Here is a 20,675-nt window from a genome sequence, read left to right on the forward strand (position 1 = left end):
ATTCATTCATTTCTCTGACAAATGTTAATTGAGCTATGACCATGGGTACGGTATTGTGAAAACCAAGTTTGGTTCATGTAAAGACTAATGGAGGCTTTTTATGTTTTTAGATACTTGGTAATGTTATATAGATTTATGGCTGTTACACATGCTGGATCTTTGACATTAAGGATATGAAATGCTATTGCTGAAACCATGAGTTTATGATATACTTCTATACATTTAAAGCTAGGGTTGATTTTCAAGCAGAACAGATGGTAACACAGGTCTCTATTCACAGACCCAAATAGAGGTACATTTATTAGTTGTTCCATTCTTTTCTAACCAAATAAAGCATTAGTCCAAAGTTTTTGTGTGATCTGCTCTTCATTTTAAGGCCTGGTTTTAAGTATAGATAAATTGCCTTTTAGTTTATTAAAATATTCAATGATTTGATGTGCCCACAACTGTTTGGAAATTGTCCTCAATATAATTAACATGGAAATATGTTTAAAACACGTATCTGAGTAATAGAACAAGGGAAACGGGTTTATTTCTTACCTTCCTGGGCAGCTCTTGCAATGCTTACGATGTCAGTGATATTTGGGGTCAATTTGGCAAAGAAAGGAATCCGAACAGCCTGCCTAATCCAACGACAGATGTTCCGCACCATATCTGGATCCTGTTCAAATAGGTCAGATAAGTAGAGTACATAATTAAAATACGGTGATCAAAATGGGGATCAGAACAACAGGAACACTGGAGAAGTCTAAAGCAAATTCAACTTGACAATACACTGTACTCTCAATTTTTTCCCTGTAATCCTTCTTCAGAATTGTACCTAAACTCATTAGTTAATGAAGGTTAACATACTTCAAGTGAACTGCAAATTCATCACCTAAAGGTTAAATTCCTCAAGTGAAAAGCTGAAAATAAAATTACAAAGAACTCAAGAAAGATAAAAGTTCTACCTTCCATTTGGCCAATCTCAGGAACAAAACCTTATCTTTAGGCATTAGGAATTTCAGAACCTATTATGGAATTTTCCAATAATGCCTTAGTAAAAGCCTTAGTGAAAATCCCTTAAAATACTATTTGCCCCTAGATGAAATATCATAAGAAGAAATCCCATTAGGATTTTTCTTTCTCTTTAGTCATGTTAAGATGAATTTCAAATAAAGGACATAAATGACTATATAATCAAGCTAAGTAAATTCTTCCCTTCTTTTCAATGTGAAATAATCCAGTCTTGGGATACATATGAGCTGAACAGTACCTCAAGCTTATTTTTTTAAATGTCACTGTGATCATGGCAGCATTTTTCAACATTCACCTCCTTGAAAGAATTGATCGAGATGACAAAAATGAAATGAAATATCAAATGCATGTTTTTAAAAGCTACAAATAGACATTTTCATGCTTCTGTTTCCTGTGATTTTTTTTTCTCAGGCTTTTACTTTCCTCATGGGATAAGTATCATTTAGAGGGCAATCAGCTATCCTTGCCATTGAAAACAACTTAGCTGCAGTCATGTTCTTTGATTTCAACACACACAATAGTTTTTTTTTTCATTACTTTTAGTTCAAAATGTATTCTGACAGCTACTGATAATGCACTTTGATAAATTACCTTAAAATATGCAATCGTGATTCATTATTGAACTTAGCAAGCAATATTATCTTAGCAAGTTAAAATGTTTTTCTGAATAAGAACCCCAGAATATAAGTATGCTTCTGAGTGTGATGTGAGTGTATGCATTCTATAAAGTAGTAGGAAAGTATATCATTTGTGATTAATTTTTTCTTACTAGAAACGTTGCTCTTCATATCTCTTTCTTCTTTCAGGTTTATTTGACATCCAGAATTTTATATTATAACCCTTTTTTTAAAAGCCTTTTTGCTTAGTTAACAGTCTCTGATCTGTTATCATGAATGACTCAAAGTTGTGCTGGTATGCACAGAGCTACAGCAATGATGTAAAGTTCTGTGGATTGCAATCTTCTCAGTTTAGCAATGCTTAAATTTGTAACGGGAAATCTTTGGCTAGGCTTGTTCCCTTTTCAGAACAGTAATTTCTTCATTAAACATAAATATTAAAAAGCACTATATGGAATGGCTCTAACAGGGCATACTGTGCTTTATGAATAGTAAAATCCTGAGACTTAGCTGTACAAATTCTAACTCATAAAAATGGAGATCTGCCCCTGCCCATGCAACGTTCATGAAATATTTATAACTGCTGCATCGGCATTATGAAGGCAGTTGCATCTTTGTGACTTTCATTTTTTTTTAGTTATGAATTTCCATGGGACTTAGCCTAGAAATGACAGCAACCCTAGAAGATATGAATTGCATGTCCTTTGTGAAAGCTCTCTTTAAGAAAGACTTTGACAATAATTTAAAGATCGCTTGCATTGTATAATACATGGAAGGTGGCCTGATAAAAATTACCATAACAAAGTAAAAATATTCTTTAGCTCCAATAGAGTAAGTGCTAATCATCTGGTACGCTTGCAAGTGGCTCTCCACATTATGGATCCTGGTGTATTTTTAATTTACTTTAGACAATGGTCAGATCTATTGTAGTCCTTTCTAAATAATAGTTCCTTTTGCTCAGTAGTGCACATTTTGAGATTCGTTCCAAGTTTTCTTTGCCTGATCCTTTGGTTTTCATCTTTTACCTGATTCTTCTATTTATAGGTACTATAATTTTATCCTCCCTTCTGGTACAATGGGAAAGTTGACAGTGTTCAGGTTTGTTCTCTTTTTGATAGTCTGCCAAGTCAGCTGCTGACTAATCAGCGTGCCTAGCTGAAATACAAATTTGAATACCCCAGAACTTAAAAAAAATTAACACCGACAAAATGGAATTTTTGAAAATTGATGGAAATTCTCTCAGCATACTAAAGGTTCGTGTGTATGAGTGGGTGTATGTGTTTTATTGTTTCTATAGAAGGGGATGTTGTCACATTGTCAAGAATGGATTGACTTGTAACATGTTTAGATAACCTGATTGATTTGGGGGAATTAAAAGACTGATGGCTCTTCACCCTCTTAATATACTCCCTCAAGATCTAAAAACATGAACTCCAATATTTCTACACCTTGACTTCAATAGCAAGAGCATCATATGGGTCTACCCATAGCTAATGAGCCCGCAGGACTGAATAGATATTAGATAACTTTCTGTTTCCAATAAAGTTTCAGGTTAGGAAACAAAATGAGCTGTTGCTATCATTTAGCTATTCTTGACACTTTAACATTGTTAAAATTCACCTTAATTCAACAAGTATCTACTGTAAACAAGTCACTCTACTCTGTACTGATAATAGAAAGAAAATGAAATAGTTCATTTTCCTGTTTCAAGGAAAATATATTCTACTATGAGGGAAATATCCATATACATGTAACTTATGTGCATACATACATACATGTATGTACACTTATGGTCTACATACATCATTTTGAAATGGAAATGTGACTATAATTAAGGGACTTAGGAAAGAGTCCTTGTTGTAGGTGACTGCTAGGCTAAGCTTTATTTTTTAAAAAAAGAAAACCACAAAAACGGAACTGTTCTTTGCTTATTTAAGGCACATTTTACCATCCTTTTGCCTTCTAGGTTTATAAGAGTCTAAAATAGAGATGTAAACTGAGGAAACTATTTCTTCTACAATAATTGGAATGTACTCTGGCTTGACTGTGACCTGAGAACTGTTAAGGGAACCCGAGGCTGCTTATTTGTAATGGAGACAGATGAGAGATACTGAGAGAAGATAGTGAGATGCTGATACATGGAAATGCTATAGGGGTTTGCCTACTGATATCTATTGATGGCTAACTGATCAATGTATCTTTCTTACCCTCTTCCTCCCTCTCTCCCTCTCTCTTTTACCCTCTTTTTCCTGCCTCCCTCACTTCCCAGTTCTTCTTGAAGCCTTTGACTTCTTCCCTCCCCCCTGAGTGAACTATAAAGATACTCTTTTCTTTTCCTTTTCAAGTCAGGGGGTTTATTGGGAAACAGGATGGGAAACTGAAGTAAGAGGGATGAGGGTGTCCCTAATCTAAAATGGGGATTTGAGGGTTTGAGAGATCAGTCCAGTCACAAAACTGTGACAGAGAGACAGTTAGAGAGATGGAGGACAACTGTTTAAAATCTTCTTTCTTCTTCACAAAGCCATCAAGATCTCTCAGCCTAATTTCAGAAGCCCCCCTCAAGTGTCCTTCAGTCTGAGACAGAAATTAAATAATATCAGTTCAGCTTCTTCCCCCTGGCCAGCTTCAACTTCCAGAGCCAGAGAGACAGTCACAAGTCTCTCAGTTTCTCCTGACCAGCTCAACTGCCTCTCCTCCTGGGAACATTCCATTTGGAACTTTCCTTTTGATTGACAGACAGGTCCCCAGCCTTGTTTCTTGCATCTTGGCTTGTCTTGCAAAACCTGTCTCTCTTCAAGTCTCTATCACAAGTCTAAAGCAAAATCTATATCTTTCACATGCTATATGCAGATGAATATCAAAATGTGAATATCAAAACGTGTTTGTATGTTTATATTTTTATTTACATATATTTTGTAGTATATATTATGAATTTACACATAGATATCATAGATATGACATCAAATCACACATATTAGTGCCAAATCCATATCACTGGCCCAAGAGACAAAGGAAGTGGCCATTTGCTCAGACTCAGCCCTATTTCTAGACAGTTTTGTGAATACCTGCATCATAAAAGATGAAAAGCTGCTCAAAGGCCTCCTTGATCAAATTCCCCTCATCTCTGTCATTCATCCCCAAGATCTAAAACTTTGGTAGCACATTCCAGTTAAGATATTTAAGACTTCTCTTTGATTATATGTGTTCTGAATTTTAGAACACTAAGCCAATAGCTGCCATTAATACTTTGGTACAAATTAGCTTATTTGAATAGCTGTTTCATTTACCAGAAAAGTTTTAAAGGACTAAGGTGGGGGAAAAGTAACTTTGGATAGAGAGAACTTAATTGATGAGGTCCAGTGGGTACCAAAGGGGAATAGCCAAGGGATACTAGGATAGAAAAAGGTAAGGGGAAAGTGATAAAAGGAAATAAAAACTAGTAAATAGTCATCAAATACCGTTTTCTAACTTTCACTAATATTGAAGGTTAACATTCCTCATTAAAAGATATGCTCAGAGTTCTACTATTAGGGATTTCCTTTTTTTTAAGATCAGATTAAAAGAGACAGCATAAAAGAACTTATTTTGGCTTGCATTAGTCATAAAATAGTTCACATTTATATAGCAATGTTTTGTTTATAAAACACTTTATCACAAAAACTTTATACAAGAATTATCTTCCAAATTCACATATTGGGATATTGAGTCTCAAAGAGGCTTAAAGATGTGTCCAAGGTCGTGTAGCTACCTAACCTAACTCCTTTTATGTCTTGTGTGCTTGTACTATAAGACTTTTTAAAAAATAGGGTCCAGAATTTACTGGTTGTGATTCACATTATTCATCTATAAGTACACATTAAGGTGTTGCTGGTTGCAATGCACTTATGGGCTTTGAGGATCTTTTAATGAGTGGCACTTTTCTCCCTGGGTTTGAGTTCCCACCAGTGACTAGAACTTGGGCATGGAATCTCATTTGAATTGTGAATCATGCAAAGGTACATTCAATAATAAGCTGGATATGACCATGACATTTTTTGATAAACCAAATTAAAAATTAAACTTGGAGTTCTTCAAAAGTAGTTTTGTCAGAATTTGCTGGCCATATTTTAAGATTTCTTCTAAGAATACTTGTAATTTGATGAAGTCACTGAAAATAATTTCTCAGTATGTTAACAGTCAAAACATGCTTTTCACTAAGGAATTCAAGAGTTACTAATTCATACAATGTCCCTGCAAAATATGGAATGCGTTTTATTATGCCCATTTCTCCGATGGAGGAAATAAGTATGCAGTACAAATATGATTTCTATAAGATAATGCCAAGGATGGTAGTATTCAGAAAGTTTCAGTTTATTAATTTTCAGTCCAATTTTCCTCCTCTATGTCATTATCCTACTTCAGCCTTATAAATTGTGGCACGGAAGAAATTCTAGAGGTAATATTAGGTAGTGGACTGAATGGTGGCTTCAGAACCAGGAAGACATGATTTCCAGTCTCACCTCTCAGAAATATTGACCATATGAGACTCCTCTTGCTTCTTTTGGCAACTATATAAAATTCTTATGTTAAAGAGAAGATGATAATCTAAATTGGTAGAGCAAGTGCCTCATCAGGAAGCTTCTTATAACAATGAAATCATAGGTCTGGTCCTTATGCTTATATGTGAGATAGTCTTGTGAATATCATCTGCAACTCTGTACTGCTTATTCTTTTTTTTATTTTTAAAGCCCTTGCTTTTTGTCTTAAAATAAATACTAAGTATTGGTTTCAAGGCAGAAGAGAAGTAAGGGCTAGGCAAAGGAGGTTAAGTGACTTGCCCAGGGTCACATAGCTAGGAAGAGTCTGAGGGCAGATTTGAATGCAGCAACCTGCTGCCTCTCAATTTGTTGAGCCACCTAGTTGCTTCCTACACTTGCTCATACTTGCCAGTAATATTCCTCACAAAAAATGAATATTTACATAATTCTTTTAAGTTGACAAGGTACTTTATGTACAGAAATTCATTTGAATTTTATATCCTTCCTATTAATTATGAATTTTGGATATTATTTTCATTTTCACTTTATAGATGAGAAAATAAAAGCCCAGAAACACTGAGTGCCCATGGTCATACAATTAGTAAAAGAGAAAGGCAGGACTTGAAATAATTTCTTCCTGGCTCCAATTCCTAGCCTAGCATTGTATCCATTAGGATATATTTTGCCTTCCATTAACATAAATGATAGATATATGACTGTTGCTTCAATTACTGACAGGTATAAAATTATGTATTTAAATGGAAAGGTTATGAAATGATTTGTATATATTAGTACTGCACTTGGAAATCATAGGACCTTCAGTTTGTATCTTGGCTTTCATATGTATTTCTAAAGTTATTGAACCTCTAAAGTTATCATTTTCTCATTTGTAAATTGAAGGATATGAACTAGATGACCTATGTAATCCCTTGCAACTCTAGATATAGTTTCCTTGGAACCTATATTATTTCTCAGTGGACTTCTATGGTTACTGTAAGAAGATAGACTACAATATGATAAATTTATGACATTCTGTGGAACTCAGCCTCCATTTCCAGTGAAGCGATGCATGACTACAGAATGGATTTCCTTTTGGTTAACTAGTTATATGTAGCCATGAGTTAATACTCATTTGACTTTAATGAATAGTTTTGAATATAGGAAATTTTTCCAACCTAGGAGAATACAAGTATCATTAAAGTTCATGAAGCAGTAGGTGCTGGCTAACAATGTCAAGATTCTGATAACAATGAATATCTTCAAAATCTAAGTATATAACATTTCAAAATGATAATTATTCTGAAGAAGATGAGCCACCGTGCTATGTCTAACACCTAGCCAATCACCAAGGCAGTCTTTTTGCCAATTTTGAGCTAAAATTTGCCACAAGATCCTGCTGCCTTAGAAATAACTGGTAGGCTCTGGTTGTGTGATAGGCAGAATATAACATCGACAAAGCATTGTTTATTAATAGCCATTTTGCTTAGTTTCTTGAACAACTTTATTCTGTCCACTGTTTCATGGTGTCTGACGGGCTTTTATTGGTTCCCTACACTAAATGGCCCCAGATTCTTATGCTTTTGAGTTTTCATGTGTGGCTTTTAGAATTTTCTAGTTTCTCTGTCTCCTATCATGCTGTATTCTCTATTTTTCAGCACTATTAATGAGCCTGCCTGTTGCTTCTGTATTACCTTCTATAATCTTCTGTGGTCTGGGAAACTAGATTAGTCAAATTCAGTGGAATTATTTTAAAGAAAGAGTGCCTATGTTCTGAAAGAGGATCTGCAGAGCATTTTATAGTCAAGTGGACTTTAGAGTACAGATTTGGGGACAGTTATTTCCAGTCTTTGTGATCCACTTTTTGCTTTCTTCTAGTCTTATGTTCTGGATGATTGAAGTTGGAAAAATTATGAATTTGGAATAAGGGGAATATTACTATTTAATCTTACATGCAGAAAATATTTAAAAAAAAATTAAAGTTACTTTTGGGGAATAGCTAGGTGACTCAGGGAATAGTCAGACTTGGAGACAGTATCTAGTCAGATACTTCCCAGCTATGTGACTCTGGACAAGTCACTTAATCTCTACTAAGTAACCCTCTTCTGCCTTGTATTGCTTCTAAGACAGAAGGTAAGGGTTTAAAAAAGTAATTTATATACTACTATGCATTTAACATGCCTGGAATATGATAGGTGCTCAGGATATGTTTATTGATAGACTAATTACTGATTTATTGGGACTGGCTAAAAAACTTTTTTTCAAAATTATAAAAATGAAAACCCATTGGCCATTATGCAAAAGGTGTGTATGTGTTGCATTGATTTATCGAAAAATCTATGCATATATTTCTGAGTACCATATAAGCAAACAGTAATAAAATGAGCTTTGACGAGTTGCATGAAATGTGTACTTTCAGATTCCTAAACAATGGTACCTAGCAGAGAAAATGCTTTCTTTCTGCCATAACTTTATTTGAATAATATATTAACTGCTCTTTTGGAACTAGGTTCCAATTAGTGAAAATAATGAATCCCGATAAGTAGTCTTATTATTTGAGTTTGCACTGCATGTCTCCACTATGCTGGAACCAATTACTATATTTTGCACAATTATAACTTCAAATAGTATAAATAGAACACAGGTGACCACTTCATGGCATTTATGAATTAGGTCATACTAATTAGGACCTACCTATACATGTTTTTCTTACTGTAAGGCTAGTGATCTGGACTGAACACTTTGACTAGTGGCCATTGTGGAGCTCCCAACTTGAAGAGAGATGCAGGTGTAAGTGGAGAGATTCTATGAAGACCTCAAAGTTTGGTAGAGTCATAGTGGGTGGTTAGGAGCAAGAGGAACAGAATGAGAAGAAGTCAATATCAGAACGGGGATAAGTTGAGTTGATGCTAAAGATATCAGACCATCTGAAAGTGGAGAATAAGGAGATGTCAGAGACTTAGAAGTAGACAGAATCAGCAAATATCCAATGTCTAAGGCAGTTATAGAAGTACCATGTAGTATACCCTCTCTGTCCTTACAATCAGAGGGTTGTGGAGTGCTTAGAGTCCTGGACCTGAAGTTAGGAAGACCTGAATTCAAATTAGTCAAAATTAGTCAAATTAGTCAAAAAATTACTTTATTATGTTACTATGTATGGATATGTTACTATGGATATGTCATTGAGACTATTTGCCTTAGTTTACTCAGCTATAAAAGGGGGATAATAATACCCACCTTGAAGGGTTGTTGTGAGGATCAAGTGAGATAAATGTAAAAAGCACTTACTTAATACAGAGGATGACACACAGTAAATACTAGGTAAATATATATTCTTCTTCCTCTTCCTTCCCTCATTCATCACTAGCAATTTCTATTTTATTAATAATAAAAGATGATATTCCCTTCACTATTTTAAGATTGATAAAGTAGTCATTTGTGCATTTTCCCATTTTATATTCACAATCACTTAGTAAGGAAAGTACTACTGATATGATTCCCATTTAATAGATAAGGAAAGGAAAACTAAATGATTTGCCTGTGATAAAATATCTAGTAAATGGTGGGGAGAGGTATGAAATGAATGTCTGGAATTCCAGTCATTTATACCACCCTTCCTCTCATTAGAGGGGACCAGAAACTATCATGGCCAGTATCCCATGTACCAATAGTTCTTCAGGATCCACAGAAGGAATTGTTTTAAAAATTCAGCTTCCCCCAAAGATCAAGGCAACATTATGCATTATGAACAACATGTCTAAGTTAAGAATATTTAACAATATATATTCAAATTCAGCCATTATACCAATCAAACCAAATCATTTTGAAATAGATTGACAAGGGCTTGTGCATTTATCAGTATTCAGTATTTTTCATTAAATATATGTTACATCTCCATCAAGAAGGCAGGGTTAACACTAGCCTTTTTTGCTGAGACAGAGAAAGATGTTCATTATGTAGAACAAGATGTTTTGATGTGAGTTGTTAAAATAGGATATTACCTGAATGATGGAGACATTTCAAAGGATATAGCCAACGTTTGACTTATTTTAAGACAATTTTAAACAGGATTCCACTACAGTGAACATACCTTTTGTGACCAATGTTAATCACCAACTATTCACTTGTGTGATTTCATTTTACCATCTTCTGCTGTTAAGAAGGGGACATATTTGTATCTTCAACCAAAAGCCCAATCAATGTCTGCTATAAAACCTGAATCCACCATAAAGCATAGACATTAAGGCATTCCTAAATCCTTAACATGGAAGTGACACAATTTAAGTTTCTCCTCTGACTTCTTTTAGGTCTGTGGTTTTCAACAAGGACAGCCTTGCATTTGTCTAATACATGAAAGTTATTTCTCTGGGAATCCAGATGGTAATATTGCCCACCACACTGAAAGGGTACAAACCATATCTCCCTGCCAATTATAATAGGGCTTTGTGGTGTAATTTTTTTTTAATTCCCTGGAAAATCTTAATATATGGAGAAACTCAGCTTCAGGCTGCACACATGCTTTCTGATACCACCAGAAGGTGTTCAAAATTGCAGGCCAGCTGAGCCAAACTGAACCCCAGCAGGTTTCCAAATCATGGCTAGGAACACACTGAAAAGATTTTAGTGGGTAATGAAGTGCAGGAGTCTGTTTGCACTACTGTTTATGGATTCATTGTAGATAAGGACAAGTGAGCGTTTAAGTATATAATAAGGAGTTTTTTTCTCTTTTTTTCTTCAACTGACTTCAGGCAGTTTGGTATTTGTTTTCTTAATGCACAGTATTAGTGTAAACAGTGTTACCATTGACTTTTTTTATACATCTGTTGCTGTATTTGCTTAGCCTATGATGTTGAGTGTTAGGAGGGGGGGGGGGGAGTATCTTTATAATCCCTTACCAGTGTGAATGATTAACACAACACAGGGAGGAGACTAAGTTTAAAACAGCTTTCTGCCCTGGAGCACCCACTATGCTGTTACATTAAGGATGAAGAGAGTCTAGGGAAGTTATGCCTCTGTCCTGGGAATCTTATGAAATATAAGTAAGAAGGAATTATAGCTGAAGCAATTTTAAATAACGTAATGCAGAAAACTTCAAATCCCCTGGCAATGAATGGTTTCGACTGGGGGGAACTCATCCATAACAAGTTGCTATAGGTCCTTAAGCAACTTCTCCCTCCTGCTGCTGCAGGAATTGGAAAGAAATATCTAGTTGCAGTTCCAGCTCCATGGACTAATTTTCCTCTTTCCCAAAGAGGATCCCAAGATGCTAGAAATCTTTTGTTCAGAGGAATAAGAGTTCAGATGAAAGGATGGTTGGGGAAGAGGTTGAACATGACTTTAGAGGATGAATTTCACAAACCTCTGATGCAGAAAGCACGCTATCTCTTCAAGGTTTTTCTATTGGACACACCTGTAAATTCAAGAGTTTCCTGGGACTGACACCTTTCTGAATTAATTTTTTGTTGAGGACCTTGAGCTGTCCAAGGTATTCCTGGGTTGCACAAAGAAATGTTGCAGTGCTAATTCTTAAAACATTTGCAATCTAATTCAAACTTCACAGAAAACTGTGTCCTTCCCCTTTTTGTCAGCAGATGTTATATGTATCTTCTGGAGGAATATTTCAGGAATCTATATATTGCATAACACACATTGCATTTTAGAATTAAAGAGGTTCTTTCAAAAAAATAATAAATAAACAAAAGGCAACAATGAACTTTATCCTCAAGATCTGGGAGATGCAGGGTTCAAATTTATTATGACTATCCATGCCTTCTTAAAATATGGGTCTAAGAGCAGAGGCTGGCTGGGAAGGCAGCCCAGGAGAGATGATATCTTGAGGCATTACAATTAAATTAAAATGTGATCTTTTTAGCATGAATACCTGTGTGACTACCCACTCAACAAGGGTCTTTCGTTTCTCCCAGCCCAACTTTATGAAAGTGCCTGAAGCTTGCATTGTTGAATAAAATAGTTGATGAAACTTGCTTGCATGGGAGGGGAAAAAACCCTACAACTGCTTTATATACAAAATCATATTAGTACTAAAAACAGATGGGTATTTACATTTGCAATATTAAACAAATGTGAAATACCCAAAAGATGACTAATTTTAGGTAGTTTAAATTTTTCTCAGTATTTTACATTTAAATGAAATTATATTTCAGTAAATTTTTAATTTACATTGTAAGTATCCAAATGCAGCTGTCTCCTAACTAATTCAACAAGTTCTGAGATGGCAGTCGACCCTGATGCTGAACAAATGGACAGAAAAGTCTTAGTAAAAAAGAATCTATTTGTTTGATTTCCATTCATTCTTAGATGCTACTAGTCTTGGCTATAAACAAGAGGGTGGGGGAGATTTCTTATTACTTGTTCCCTTCTATAGACAAGCAAAGGATTCATGAAAATACCAACAAACTATTGAATTTTGATCTGTGCCCCTGAAATGGATACTTGCATAATACCTCCTGGTTGTTCACAAACATGAGATAATAAGAAATTAATTCTTATGACTTTAAAGGAAAGACATGCAGAAATGAACCAGAAACTATTGATATTCTTGCACAATGACAATTAGATGTTTATATGATAGATTTAAAATTTTTCCTTGATGGCTGCTTAGTGTACAACAAGGTAGATAACTAATGGGATGAAGAAAGGATGTTATTAGAAGGTAAGAAATGAAAAGAAACTTAGAAATCATCTAGTCCAAACTCATCTTTTTACAAATGAGGAGCCTCAGAAAGGTTAAATGATTTGCCCAAGAATGTAGTTAATATGTAACATGGCCAGAATTTTAATCCAATATATTTTTATTTCATGGAGTATAGAAGATAGAAAGCAATTTTTGGAATCAAGAAGATATGTATTCAAGTTCTATCCAGATCTTTTACAGAGTACCTATGGTTTGTCTTCCTTGTAATAACCTAACTAATCTTTATCTTTCCATTATTATTATGTTTCCTAAACTTCTTTGATTCAATATCCTTATTATTTTTTCCATGCTTCACCTCATCATTTCTTTTTTCCCATCCAGAAAAAGTGTGATACATAATGTTATTTTTCTTCTACCTTTATTCTACCTCTGATCTTTCAGTTTTTTAGGTTAAATTGACATTTATCTATGATTGATTAGAATTCTGAAAAAGATCGTGGTTTTCCCCATTTTCTTCCATTTTATCTCTTTGTTAGAAGGACCACTGTATCTCCAATATAAGAAACATTTCCTCATGAAACAGGTAGTGTTGTCCCATAAAAGATGATCTGTAGCTAAGGGGATGTAACTTAGTTCAAATCAAGGCCATTCTAGCCATCTCATTCACATTCTAAGGTCATCCATATTACTCCTATTACTCAAAACCTCTGTCTACCTATACTTTGTTATAAAATTCCTGGGGGGACCTAATCCTGAGACACACACTCAAAAAACATCTCCATTTTCTAGAGAAGAGAATGCTCCAAAACCAAACCAAAACAAAACAAAAATTAAAAAAACAGCCCACTCTTTTCAAATAAAAAATGGGTCCCTGAAACATTTCAGAGGCAAGCAGAACTCTCTCTTCTCCCTTTCATAAAAGTTCATGGTTTTTGTTTTGTTTTTGTTTTGGGGTATTTTTTCAGTGAAAGTTGAGCTAATCTTTGCAGGACATGTTATTTAATTTTTCTGTGCTTTTAACATACTATATTTTCATCATTGATTTCTCATAGTGGATGGGGTGCTATTGTATGATTTACAGTGTTTTTCCTTAGGATGTTATTAACTTACTCTTCTTTTAAGATTTGTTGTATAATGTAGAGGTTCAGAACCTTTATCATGATGTTCTTGGATAAATGAAAATTAGGATTTATCTTTTTTTCAGTATTTTGTTTAATTTGTATTTTTCCATCTTTCCCCAATACTTTGGGGAAAATTTAAATCTTTTTAAATTTACATTAATTTTCTTCTATTTCATTGAGTTTTATTTAAGATTTATATTTCTCAGATGACATATGAATACTGTCTTTAAGGTAATTTCCCTTAACTTATAGAGAGCATAGATGTTTGCCCACATTTATTGTCTTTGGATTTTCATTCAATTAGTCATTTAATAAACATAATAAACAGCTACTCTGTGCCAGGCACTGTACATTAGGAATACAAAAGGAATACAAAAAGGCATTAGACATCCCCTTTCCTCAAAGACCACACAATTTAATGGGAGAGAAAACATGCAAACAAATAATACAATCTGTGTGTGTTTGTTTATGTGTTTTCCAAGCTGAAGCCAAGAAGTGGATTATCTTATTGGAGGAAAGAGTATATGGAATAAGATGTAAGAAGACTGAGAGGTAGGAGATGACTAATTGAAGGACTCTGAATACCAGGCAGAGAATTTTGTATTTGAACCTGCACCAGTAAAAGGAAGTCACTGAAGTCTATCTAGTAGAGGGCTAATCTGGTCAGATCTGTACTTAGGAAAAAAATCACTTTTGTGGCTGACTGGAGAATGGATTGGAGTGGGGAGAGACCCACTAGTAGACTATTGCAATAGTCAAGGCATGAGGTTATGAGGGCTGACAACAGAGCAGGGCCAGTGTCAGAGGAGAGGAGGGGTCACTTTGAAGGATATTGCAGAGGTAAAATTGGGAAGCCTTGGCACCAGCTTACATCTGGAGGGTGGTGGTAATTAATTGTGAGGATGTGATTCCTAGTCTGTGAGTCTGGGGGACTGGGAGAATGGAATGGAATTGCCTTCTATGGTAATTGGAAAGGTAAGTGGAGATTTTATTCTGACATTCTTGCCTCTATACTTACATTTTTGAGTTTCCAATTTTCCATTTTTTCTGTGATAGAATAAGATCACAAGACCACTGATTTAGATCTAGAAGTCACTTTATATATCATCTAATATAACACCCCTATTTTTACAAGTCCTAACTAACAATGAAGAAAATAATCTAAAATTTGCCTGGACCAGTATGGTCCATTTTTCAATGTTTCACATGTAGAAATGATCTCAAACAAATATTTTGGCTCATACAAATTGGTCTATGCTTTACTTCTCCTTATATTAATTTGTTCTTAATTTCTGCCTGCATCCCCCTAGGGCAGCATTGGCAAAGTATTGTAAGGCATACTAGAGAGCAAGGTAGAAGCTGCTTCATTCCCTTCTTCCCAGTGCCTGAGGACATTTTTGCATGCTCTTATCCTCTGTCCAGTCACTAAAAGCAAGCACTTCTTTTCTTCACTCTCTGGGGTAATGCAGGGGGATAATAGGTAGTCTGAAATTGCAGTTTGGGCACTCAAACTCAAAAACATTCACCAACACTGCCCTAGGAGAATTTGGATTCACCTGAATCTACTTAAAACAAAATCAAAAACAAAAAATTTGGAACTAAATATCATTCCCAAGTATTTTCATTCTATTTTTAAATTATTTATCAACCCAAGATCTTATAAAGAGATATGATCAAAATTTTAAAGATTTTGTTGCCAGCAGCAACTTTTTAACATTCATTTTTTAAAATATTGAGTTCCAAATTCTCGCCTTTGTTCTGAACCTCAATCCCCTTCTGCCCTTCCCCAGCCCTGAGAGAGTAAGTTATCTGCAATAGATTTTACATGTGTAATTGTATAGACCATTTTTCCATATTATTCATTTTGTGGAAGGGATTTCAAATTTTAAAAAAATTTAAATGAAATATAATATGTTTCCGTCTGTTTTCAGACCATTTTTGTGTGTTTAGTTGCAAATTCTCTTCCTTACTTCATACGTTTCCTCTCTACACATTTATTAACTTTGGCAATTTAAGGACTATTTCAACTTCTTTGTAAAGGTTTATGTAAACTCATTTTGCTTCTATTGAATTTTGTTGGATTATGAGATAAAAATGCCCACAATTTTCAGCCCTCCTCCCATGTAGTACTTTACACATGAATTTGTAGCAAAAAAAAAAAAAAAAGCATTACCTTTGCTGCCTCTTTCTCTTTGACACATTTATGTATTTATTGCCTATGGAAGTTTTTTAATTCTTTGGGCTTCCTCATAACTAATTTACATCAGTTACACTTTGCAAAAAATGATGATAAACAATTTCTTTCTTTTTTTTTTGCCTGCAGTTAAACTTTTATAAGAAATGATGATAGTCAATGACTTATTTTGCCTTCTTCCTCTTCCCATTTTGCTTCTTTGACAGTTCGTTTACAGAGAAGCCATTGACAACTTTTCAGGTCCCTGCTTTTACTTTTCTTTTTCTCTGGTATGATTTTGTATAATTATATTCATTTTAAGCTTGCAATTTAAACTTTTATTCTAGCTAGTTGGTGGTATAGCTGCACAAAGTTACTTCTAAAATGATTCCCACATTAGTAGAAGTCATTCCCGATGTGCTAAGACAGTAAATATGATTTGTTCATCACAGCTATGATTTGTCTCTAAGTCCTTAATCATGGATACAACCCTATATCACTGGTTCTATGAGAAACTGTGATATAATTTTATTGTTATTTGTTTTATTATGCTTTTTTAGGAATGTCTTTTGACAAAAAACAGGAACTACTTGTCAGAAATAAAAAAGGCATGTTCTCTTTCACTCTTCCTTCCTTCTTTCCTTCCTTCCTTCCTTCCTTCTTTCCTTCCTTCCTCCCTCCCTCAATTCCTTCCTGACTCCTTCCTTCCTTCTTTCCTTCTTTCCTTCTTTCCTTCTTTCTTTCCTTCTTTCTTTCTTTCTTTCTTTCTTTCTTTCTTTCTTTCTTTCTCTTTTTCTTTCTTTCTTTCTTTCTTTCTTTCTTTCTTTCTTTCTTTCTTTCTTTCTTTCTTTCTTTCTCTCTTTCTTTCTTTCTCTCTTTCTCTCTTTCTTTCTCTCTTTCTTTCTTTCTCTCTCTCTTTCTCTCTCTCTCTCTTTCTTTCTCCCTTTCTCTCTTTCTTTCTCTCTCTCTTTCTTTCTTTCTCTCTCTTTCTTTCTTTCTTTCTTTCTTTCTTTCTTTCTTTCTTTCTTTCTCTCTCTCTCTTTTTCTTTCTTTCTTTCTTTCTTTCTTTCTTTCTTTCTTTCTTTCTTTCTTTCTTTCTTTCTTTCTTTCTTTCTTTCTTTCTTTCTTTCTTTCTTTCTTTCTTTCTTTCTTTCTTTCTTTCTTTCTTTCTTTCTTTCTTTCTCTCATTTCAAGGCTGTGCTCCAGGTTCCCTTTGTTTTTGTTCCAAACCACTCCTTTATATAGTATTTTCTTGTTCATTAATTTGGACTCATTTTAAGGCTTTTCTTAATTAGGCAAATGTAATTTAAGACATATACCCCTTTAAACCAATACCTTGATTCATGTATGAAATGAAGTATATAAACTTCCCTTGCTTGCTGCTTCAGAGAACCACCTCAAGCTATCAAGTAAGTATTTGACTCATGTAAGAGAGAGAGAAATCTGGAAACTTTGGGAATAAGTCTGGAAGAGCTGCAAGAATCCTGCAAGCAGTCAAGGAGGGATGGGCAGAAAGGAACTTGGAACCTTGGAGTGAGAGAAAAAGCTGATGCAGGCAATTTTAAACTGATTCCTGGCTGAGAGTACCTGAGCAGAGCAGTTTGACTCTAACTGCATCTAAAAGTCAGTGATCTTTCTCTCCCTGAATTCCTGATCCCAGATCCTCCCAAACCCAGCCAGTAGACAAAGACTTTTAGAGACAAGTAGTCCACAAAGAAGATCTCTACAACTTCCTTTGAACCTTGAACTTGAGGACCCTCACTGTGCTAGCCAAGAAACCAGGGTTTTTCCTCTACTCTGAACCCTTCAGGGGTTCAGGTTATCAGACCTGAGTGGTCTAACTTTGAGGGGAAGAGTGTTAATTAGACAAGGACCCCCTCTCCCTCCTGAATCTCAATTCTTACCCTATATCAGCCCTGTCACTTTCCTGCTTCCCTTGAATAAACTCAGTTATTAGGTCCCAGAACTGACTCCAGCTTTATTTAGAAGACAGCCTGAATTGAGGGGGAAGAGAAGTGGTCTCTCTCTTTCCAGAAGAAAGGTGCTTAACACCTGAAACCTCTTTCAACAAAGATCCCAGAGTCTGGCAGCAGGAATTGAAGGCAGCCATATTGAGGGGGTCTAGTCAGAAAGGGCTGGGGGAAGGGGAAAAATCCATCCTCCTTCTCTCCTCTGGCTAAACAACACCTCCTCTCACTCTGTCCTTGCCTAGAAGAAACAAGACTCCATTCCCTTTCTTACCCTTTCTTCCTTTAACATAAATCTTTCCCCCCCTTTCCCACTTTATTACACTCAGATCTTCTCTTGGGTAAATGGTTAGCAAAAAAGGATTTTTTGCATCTTTCACCACTATTAAAAGACTTACTATAAATATAGATTTTATTATAATTATATATAGGCAAATTATTTACATTTTTTAAAATACAAATTAAACTTCTTAGCCAAGCTTTTGAAACTCTCCACAATCTATCTCCAGGTTCCCTTTCCAGCTTGACAATATATATATATATATATATATATTTTTTTTTTTTTTCTTCCACTGTTACATGCTTCATAATGGCCATCCTGGGTATTTCTCTTGTATTCCATACATTTACTCAAGTTATTCCCTTTTCCTAGAATGGTTCAGTCCATGAAGGCTTTCTTGATCCATCCCAATTGGAAGTGACCCTTGGATGACACATATCTCTTGCGTTCAGTTATCATGAGTCATTTTATATTATAGCTAATGGTTATGTGTCATTTCCTCTATTAGACCTTGGGTTCACCTAGCATGATGATCTGTACCAAGAGTATGCTTAATGCTTGTTGAATTGAATGCCAATCAAGTGGATAATTTAAATGAATTAATATAATGAGTTTCAATTTTGGAATCATGATTTGAAGAAGAGATAACAAGATTCTGCATATTAATGTAAACCAGAGGTTGCAAACACATGAACTATAGGCTACATGCAAACCAAAACATTCCACTATGTAGCCTAAGGCAGATTAAAATGTAATTGGGAAATATTTAACAGAATAAATAAAAATATGATAAAGCATAGATAAAATGTGGTGGTCTAAATGGTCTATATGATGCACAAGTATCCTCTTGTATGAATTAGTGAGTGGCCCCATTTCTATTTGGATTTTGGTATTATTGGTATAAACTACAGAGGGATAAAAGAGAGAAAAGAATCACCAAAAAAGAGATTATGGCATTCATCTTCCTAAATTCTAAGATTCTTTGATGAGGAAATACTAATTGATTGAAAAAAAAAATCAGGCACAATCTATCTGAACCGTTAAGTGGATAATAACTAAAGAGATAAACCCAAGTGAATAAAGACAGTCCTATAGAGAAGTTAAAAGAAAGGCTTAGTTAGAAAACTCCATGTTCAGGTTCTACCTCAGATATACATACAAGCTGTATTGTTAGTGATTTCACTTAACTTTTCATTCCCCTCCAAGATCTCTAAACCTGTAAGTTGTAAATAGAATGTCAGTCACTTCCAAGAGTTCCTTAAACCAATGAAAGCAAAGATCTAAACAGAATTTAAAATAAATAATTAATAAATAACACATTGACTAACTCACATGGTACTTTTCATGATACTTTAAGGTCTAAAAGCTATTTTCTTCAGTGAATAATTTGGATAATTTGAGAGGAAAGGAACATAGACAAAAGGAGCTGTGGTTTTTTTTAATGATATTTTAGATAGTGAAAAGACATTTCAATACTATCATAACATGAAAAGGTGTTGAATTAGCCCAATATGATAGTTTCTGTGACTCTTGATTCATTTACTTTTACAGCAGCTTTTCTGGGTTCACTCCCCTAATTCACACATACAGACCAGGTTAGGTCCTCAAGAGGGTGACAGCCACCTCACATACTAGGGTTAATATTGTGGATGATTACTCCCACACCTGGAACTCAGGAGACTCCAACAAGTGGGCTTCCAATGAGCAAGTCAGGAGACTCAATTAAATCTTTTTTTTAATAGTCCTTAACTTCTGTCCTAGAATCATTTCTAAGACAGAGGGGAAGGGTTAGGCAAGTAGGATTAGGTGACTTGTCCAGGGTCACAGAAGTAGGAAGTGTCCAAGAGCAGATATGAACCCAAATCCTCCTGGATCCAGGTCTGGTGCTCTATCCACAGTACTACCTACCTACCTCCTCAATTAATTTTTATTAAAGATATCTGCTCAACTGGAATTTAAAGAAGATTAATTTAAAGATATTTTAGTTCTCTATCCCTCCCTTTCCAAATAGCATCTCAGGGAAGAAGAGGCTTAAATCTAGAACACAATGTTAGTAAGGATAGTTATATGGGATATAACAAAAGCAACCCCTTTCTTTTTTAATACTGCATAAAGAGTTTCTGGATTATGCTCTCCTCCAGAGTTCAATTGCCAGACCTCACTCCTTAAAGCTGCTTCCTCTTTGCGATGGTTCTGACTCTGTTTCTGACTCTGTTTCTGGGTCTGTCTTTAGTTTAGCGTGGGACTCTGCTTCTAACAGTCTCCTATTGGTCCAACACCAATGCTTCAAAGCCACTTGATCAATAGGAGGCAGGGGAGGGAGAAATGTGC

General features: G+C 35.0%; 1 protein-coding gene across 1 annotated transcript in view; it reads right to left on the bottom strand.

Annotated features, from left to right (window-relative positions):
* Positions 1–20,675, bottom strand: part of DPYD (dihydropyrimidine dehydrogenase) — a 1,041,936-nt gene that overhangs the window by 269,101 nt on the left and 752,160 nt on the right. Inside the window, exon 17 of the mRNA XM_007485012.3 lies at positions 541–661. Coding sequence (XP_007485074.2) covers positions 541–661 — 121 coding nt within the window. The remainder of the gene's footprint in view (positions 1–540; positions 662–20,675) is intronic.

The sequence above is a fragment of the Monodelphis domestica genome, chromosome 2, assembly GCF_027887165.1.
Source record: "Monodelphis domestica isolate mMonDom1 chromosome 2, mMonDom1.pri, whole genome shotgun sequence".
NCBI lineage: Eukaryota > Metazoa > Chordata > Mammalia > Didelphimorphia > Didelphidae > Monodelphis > Monodelphis domestica.